This window comes from Penaeus chinensis, chromosome 39, assembly GCF_019202785.1.
Source record: "Penaeus chinensis breed Huanghai No. 1 chromosome 39, ASM1920278v2, whole genome shotgun sequence".
NCBI classification, from domain to species: domain Eukaryota; kingdom Metazoa; phylum Arthropoda; class Malacostraca; order Decapoda; family Penaeidae; genus Penaeus; species Penaeus chinensis.
The window spans coordinates 23,986,871-23,994,370 of NC_061857.1; the positions used below are offsets into that span (position 1 = coordinate 23,986,871).

At 39.0% G+C, this 7,500-nt stretch overlaps 1 protein-coding gene across 3 annotated transcripts in view; it reads left to right on the forward strand.

Moving 5' to 3' along the window:
- LOC125046811 (bestrophin-2-like) overlaps positions 1–6,877 on the forward strand; it is a 21,423-nt gene extending 14,546 nt beyond the window's left edge. For all 3 annotated transcript variants that reach the window (XM_047644764.1, XM_047644765.1, XM_047644763.1), the window contains exons 2-8: positions 1,623–1,855; positions 1,992–2,102; positions 2,204–2,375; positions 4,670–4,799; positions 5,328–5,566; positions 5,859–6,095; positions 6,400–6,877. In XM_047644764.1, the coding sequence (XP_047500720.1) occupies positions 1,785–1,855; positions 1,992–2,102; positions 2,204–2,375; positions 4,670–4,799; positions 5,328–5,566; positions 5,859–6,095; positions 6,400–6,615 (1,176 nt within the window). In that variant the 5' untranslated portion in view covers positions 1,623–1,784 and the 3' untranslated portion in view covers positions 6,616–6,877. The remainder of the gene's footprint in view (positions 1–1,622; positions 1,856–1,991; positions 2,103–2,203; positions 2,376–4,669; positions 4,800–5,327; positions 5,567–5,858; positions 6,096–6,399) is intronic.
- The last annotated feature ends 623 nt before the right edge of the window (positions 6,878–7,500 follow it).

Here is a 7,500-nt window from a genome sequence, read left to right on the forward strand (position 1 = left end):
CGGACGTGCCTTGTAGCTTGGCATTCGAAGAGAGGTATTTTAGATACTTTGTATCTCGGGGCCTCAAGGTGGTGAACCTGGCAAGATATCGTTGAATGCTTTGAAATAGTTTTTCGTGATTTTTTTACTTTCTTGTTTCGTAATTTTCTGTTCACTCTTTCTGCCAACTCTTTCACTCTCTCTTTGTTTCTGTTTGTCTCTCTTTTTCTCTCTGTCTGTCTTTCTCTCTCTTTCTTTCTCTCTCTCTCTCTCTCTCTCTCTCTCTCTCTCTCTCTCTCTCTCTCTCTCTCTCTCTCTCTCTCTCTCTCTCTTTCTTTCTTTCTTTCTTTCTCTCTCTCTCTCTCTCTCTCTCTCTCTCTCTCTCTCTCTCTCTCTCTCTCTCTCTCTCTCTCTCTTCTCTCTCTCTCTCTCTCTCTCTCTCTCTCTCTCTCTCTCTCTCTCTCTCTCTCTCTCTCTCTCTCTCTCTCTCTCTCTCTCTCTCTCTCTCTCTCTCTCTCTCTCTCTCTCTCTCTCTCTCTCTCTCTCTCTCTCTCTCTCTCTCTCTCTCTCTCTCTCTCTCTCTCTCTCTCTCTCTCTCTCCCCCCCCCTCTCTCTCTCTCTCTCTCTCTCTCTCTCTCTCTCTCTCTCTCTCTCTCTCTCTCTCTCTCTCTCTCTCTCTCTCTCTCTCGCTCTGTCTGTCTGTCTGTCTGTCTCCCCCCCCCTCTCTCTCTCTCTCTCTCTCTCTCTCTCTCTCTCTCTCTCTCTCTTCTCTCTCTCTCTCTGTCTGTCTGTCTTCTCTCTCTGTCTGTCCTTCTCTCTCTCTCTCTCTCTCTCTCTCTCTCTCTCTCTCTCTCTCTCTCTCTCTCTCTCTCTCTCTCTCTCTCTCTCTCTCTCTCTCTCTCCTCCCTTTCACAATTTCTCACTTGTATTTTGGTTACCGACATCAAAAGTGAAAGACAAAGAGGCAGAATCGTTTTACATCTAAATTCCTACAATTGATACGTTGGAAACATCTTTTAAAGGACGAAATAGATGAAAAACGTTGATTTTGCATCAGCTTAACCTCTCCGTGCATGGTCGGGGTTATCACGGTTGCGTGGGAGGGGTAGATGCGATACAAAAATCCTATCTATAGAAACAGGATTCATGTTCGTGTAAAAGAAAGTGGGACAAGAGGGGGAAAAATTATGTAATAAACTTTCCTGTTACCATACAGTGCGTGTCCATGATTCAGAGGAAATTATTTCAACATGATCAGCGGGGAGACGTAGCCAAAAATAACCATTCGTATTTTTGTAAGAAATAGGATTGTGAGGCGATTTTTGACGAAGAGCCGAACGATCCGTAGACATATTATATAATTTGTAGAATCAGAAATCGTATATGTATATGCGAAATGTAAAACTCATGTTTTACATTTTGCATAAATCCCTCACAGCTTCGAGTGCTGGGATTATCACTTAGTGAATTAGTTCAGCTTATTGAGCCCTAAAACTTTGTCTGCTTTTTTTATATTTTTGAACAAAAAAAAAAAAAAAAAAAAAAAATCCACACTTACCCCTTCGTTACACAACACACTAAATGTATGAGTCAAAAATTGAAAATCGATTAGTCTAACATAATTTTCAACATCACGATTACAGGTGACAAAAGGAGCTGAGGTTGTCTCCGCTTTTATCCGTCCCTCCTACCTTCCATCCAAGCAGTGCCCTTCAGGAACCCGCCCACGCCCTCTTCAGGAACCACGACCTCCTTTCTGGGTCTTCCGTCAGCTTGTCCGTTAGTCCTCGCCCACAGCATTAACCATGACCGTGATCTATACAGATAAGCTCGCCAGCCGAGGGGGCTTTGGATCTTTCTGGAAATTACTTAGCAGGTAAAGTATTACTGTTGTTGTATTGTTGCTGTTGTTGCTGTTGTTACTGTATTAATGTTGTTGTTGTGAAAATTAAATTGTTTTTAAGTTATATTCCATGATTTTAAAAGCGATTTTCCATCGATTTTTATTGCAGATGGCGAGGTAGTGTTTACAAGATGGTGTGGCAAGACATGCTGGCATACGTCATCTTATACTACACTCTCTCCTTAATTTATCGTTTTGCTTTGCCCGAGGATTATAAAAGGTGAATACAAAAAAGTCTTTCTCTCTCTCTCTTGCTTCACAAATACTACCCATTGTTTATTCATCCTGTTTTACTGACGACGACGGAACTCATTCTTTCAGGGATTTCGAGAGTTTCGTAATACACTGTGCGCGCTTCCGGAATCTGATTCCAGTCTCCTTTGTGCTCGGTTTTTACGTTTCTCTCGTCGTGAATCGCTGGTGGGGCACTTACCAGAGCCTTCCCTGGCCAGATACCCTGTCCATTCTCGTCTCTACGCATATCAAAGGAGAGGTAAGGCTAATTACTTTATTTAGGGTCTATACAGTTTAATAACGGGACCGGCAACGTTGTATATTTGTATTTTACAGTTACCCCTTAAAAGTAAGTTTTCTGTAAAGATACACCAAAGAAAATGAACTTACAAGAGGTAAAGGGTAACAAAAATAAATGTATTTTAATTCGTAGTACAGATGACGATGATATCTATAATTATAATAATATGGCTGATTATGAAGTTGTGCAACAAGTAATACTTTGGTATACATTTACAGAGAAATATAATGACACTATCGTAAAGAAGGGGAAAAAACTACACCCACTGAAATTTTAAATAATCTGCGCAGGCAAGGAATGGCGTCAGAAATGAAGAAAATATGTTGCGACAAATACGGCGAAGATTAAGTCCACGGCGATCAGGTGGGGATGCAGGGTGGGGGGCAATAAGGAAATACGGCTATCGGAAGGAGTGACGGCTGGTTAGGAAGTTTTCTGGCTCATACGGCGATGTTTGTGGATTGTTAGGAGTGGCTGGAGTAAGAGGGGCTAGAGTCTCTCTCTCTCTCTCTCTCTCTCTCTCTCTCTCTCTCTCTCTCTCTCTCTCTCTCTCTCTCTCTCTCTCTCTCTCTCTCTCTCTCTCTCTCTCTCTCTCTCTCTCTCTCTCTCTCTCTCTCTCTCTCTCTCTCTCTCTCTCTCTCTCTCTCTCTCTCTCTCTCTCTCTCTCAGAAGGACAAGTTCACTTTGTAACAATTACCAATGCTTTCATTTATATAATTTGCAATGGAAAACGAGAGAGTCGCGTACATTGCAATGTGAATAACTGAAACTATGAATAATAATTGCAAGGTTGGATGCCTGTGTGAAACAAAACACACAAAAAAACACGATAATAATAATCATAGTCACACAAGACATTCCATTTTAATGAAATAACGGATAGGCTGCTTGAGACGTAGAGATAATGTTGGATGGGCATTTCCGAATGTCAGTAGGCCGTCCTCATTACCCTGTCAACGTTTTATTAGTCATCAGATATTGGAGATGCCATACTCACAGTATTTATATAATTCATTAATTTATTATCTGAATGATAGGAATTTCCCACAATTATAAAAAAAAGAAAAAAAAGATATATATGTATATGTATATATATATATATATATATATATATATATATATATATATATATATATATATAGTTCGTATGGATGCCAGAACCCTCATAAGATTTTATATATTATGTTTTTTTTTTGTACAATTTTATTCAATACGTAGCTAATTGTCTTCTGCCGTTATCAATTTGCTTTGTTTGCATAATTTAGATTTTTTTTTTTCTGAGCAAGGGTGTCCACTTACTTTTATATAGAATTGTTTTATCAGCATCATTATTTATGTATCGACTTATTTTTGTGTGCATTTGTGTGGTGAATGTTTTATTTATAAAGAAGGTAACTTCGATATTTGCCTTTCCTTTATTGCCTAGATTTTTTTTGGTATCAATATTCTATAGTTTAGCCTTGTTACTTTCTGAGATTAGATGTAAAAAATATAAATGTATCTATTTTCGCTTCTTTTCTCCGACCTATCATTATTATCTCTGTTTTTAACACTTCCTCTTTTCCTTCCAGCTATTTTGACTTGCACGTCCTCATAAATTTTGATTTAATTCTCCTAACTCTTTGGTCTATCTTTTCGGCTGCGCGGCTGTCCCAAGATTTCAAGAGTCCCCCCCCTATCTTGTTTTGTCCCCGTTTTCTTTTCCTGCCATATAAGGACAGGTAATGGAGGAAAGCGCATTAGGCACATGACATGAAACATTTATCTTTAAAAGCTTATATTCCCTCAGGCTCTGAAAAGTGGGACAGAGTGGGAAGTTATGGTTTAGTATTATATCTATGTGCACTTGACAGTATTACGGATCTGTTTTGCGATATTTACTTTTATACTCAAACAGACACACAAAAGGACGCACGCACGCACGTAAGGACGAACACGCGCGCGCACACACACACACACACACACACACACACACACACACACACATATACACACTATTTGTCTATCTATATATCTAAGTCTATCCATCTATATCTATATCCATCTCTCTCGGGTATATATATATATATATATATATATATATATATATATACTGGTATATATATGTATATATATACATATATGTGTATGTGTATATATATATATATATATATATATATATATATCCATGACAACGAAGCCTTAACTCAGCTTCCAACACCCGACCCTATGAAAGGAAATAACCAAATCCCCACCCCCCCACCCCCCGGCAGGACAACGCCTCGAAAGAGATCCGTGGAACAATCCTGCGCTATGTCAACCTTGCCATCGCCCTCACCTTCGCCATGGTATCGCCTGTGGTCAAGGCGCAATACCCTACGCCACAGCACTTCGTTAATGCAGGTATGAGGGTGTGTGTGTGTGGATGAGGGAATTGTGGTGAGGTGTGGGTGGGTAGATGGGTGGAGAGTGGGTGGAGGGGTGGGTGGGTGAAGGAGAGGGGTGGGTGGGTGGAGGGGTGGGTGGGTGGAGGGGTGGGTGGGTGGAGGAGAGGGGTGGGTGGTATAAACAACATCCGGAAGGTGGTACTCCACACATCTGTCCCTGGCTCCATAGATAATGAATATATATATATAGAGAGATATAGATAGATAGATAAAGGGATGGATGGAGATATGTATAGATAAACAACTGACTGACTGATCAGGGAAATGAGAACCATTACTATTTAAAATAATAATGATAATAACAGTAATAATGATAATGATAATAAAAAATATAACACTGATGATAGTAATAATAACAGTAAGAAATAAAAATGGAGGAAAATTATAATAAAAAATATAATAAATCATATCACAATACAACAATATTTTTACTTATTATCTTTCCCTTGCAATCACCACACTAACTCCACCTCCTACTTTCAAGGCTACTTGACGGTGAGCGAGCTGCAAATCCTGGAAGATCTCGAGAAGAAGACGACGCAGCACAAGACGTGGGTGCCGATCATGTGGGCGTGCAGGCTGGTGGACAAGGCGAGAGAAGAGGGGCGAGTCAGAAACGCTGCTGCCCAGAAGATGATTATGGACGAGATACTCAAAGTCCGGGGTAGCTGTGGCGGTCTCATGGGCTGGAACACGTATAATATTCCTCTTGTATACACGCAGGTGAGTGGCGTTAGGGTGATGGGTGAGAGGGTGAAAGGGTGATGGGTGAGGGAGGTGGGAAAGAGAGAGAGAGAGAGAGAGAGAGAGAGAGAGAGAGAGAGAGAGAGAGAGAGAGAGAGAGAGAGAAGGGAGAGAAAGAGAGAAAATAGAGAAATAGAGAGAATGAAGATAAGAGAAAAGAAAAGAAGAGACAGAAAATAAGAAAAAAACAAACACACAAGAGTTACTGCACCACGAAAAAATATCATACATACCAACCAAGTAACACACACCTTTCCTCCGCTCCCCATAGGTCGTGACAATAGCCGTGTACAGCTTCTTCCTGTTCTCCCTCATCGGCGAGCAGTTCCTCGACCCTACCAAACAGTATTACAAAGAAGCCAGCATCGATATATACGTGCCCATCTTCGCCTTACTTCAACTATTCTTCTATATCGGCTGGCTCAAGGTGGCCGAGGCGCTGCTTAACCCTTTCGGAGCGGACGACCACGATTTCGAGTTCCTGCCTCTTTTGGAGCGACACACTGAGGTTGATGGGCCTTTTTTAATTTGGTTTTGTTTTATTTGTTGTTGTTGGGTTTTTATGTTTGTATGTTGTTTTAGTCGGTGTTTTTTCTGTTTTAAATGTCATTCTTTGTACTGTTTGCATTTGGTTTTAATGTTTGAATATATGGATATTTTTTACAAACTGTTTATTAGTTTTTATTTAAGTGTATTTGTTTTTGTTTTCTCTTATAAATGTAAATCTTACGCTAACCTCCTTCCCAATTATTAACTGAAAGAATCTAAGAACAGCCTTCAATTCTTCATCTCTCTGTCTCACTTTTCGTCAGATTTCGCGCATGCTGACGGAGCCTACGCCAAATGAGCTTCCCGCCGTACTCCAAGGGAAGAAGGAGGACCTCACCACACCTGTAGAATTCGTCGACAAGGAGGAAGTGGAGAGCCAGGACTTCTTTCTAGTGAAGCCCGAAAGCCCTGTCAGGACACTTAGCAGCAGCGTAACTTACGTGACTTGCCAGATGAACGAGCTTAACAATGACGTTTGAGTTGCTATGGATAACTTTGTTTTTTACGCTTCTTTCTTTTTTATTCTGTGTTCTGTGGGTGATTTAGCTGTTATTTGTAATGTTGTTGTCGTGTTACCTTTTTACTGTATTTTAGAAACATTATTTTTAATGTGAATCGTAGGCCTATGTTACTAACAACGACAAATTGTAGGTGCTAAATGTGTATCATTGTTGTATGGCATTAAACGCTTTGCATCTGCCTCGCTTTCAATATTTTTCATAATAAACTTTTATAATTAATCATAAAGCGTTTTAATAAAAAAATAAAAAAACTTACCTGATTTGGGAAAAATTATATGTATAAGAGTGAGCTTTTTTCATTGAAGAGATGCCCTGTAAATATTGGATATAACTAGTTTAATTTACATGTCCGAATGCTACGTTCTATTAATCAAATTGTCACGCTCTACCTAATCATGAAGTGATTATCATCAGCTTATTAACTTGTCATCACTTATCGTCAACTGTATCTCTACTTAAAAAAAAAAAGAGTACGTATTTGAAAATGTCGTGTGAAAAATAAATACAAGAGAAGGAATAGAGAGAAAAAAAGTTTTTTAATGTGAATAAACAACATTATGCTTGAAAAATGTTTCATATTATGCATCTGAAAAAACTAATGATAATTTACAAACAACACAAAATAACTATATATATATATATAGTTCAATATTCCTTAATAAAAGGTAGCTTAATATATATGAATCGAAAATGTAAATTAAGACTAAAAGAATATGTGAGAACAAGCAGAACAAAGGATATAGAGAAAAAAAAGAGATAAAAAATGGTATTTGGCTTTAGTCTTTCATAACAAAGGGATAAAACCACCTAGATATAGCGAAAAGTAACAAAAGGGCGAAAAAA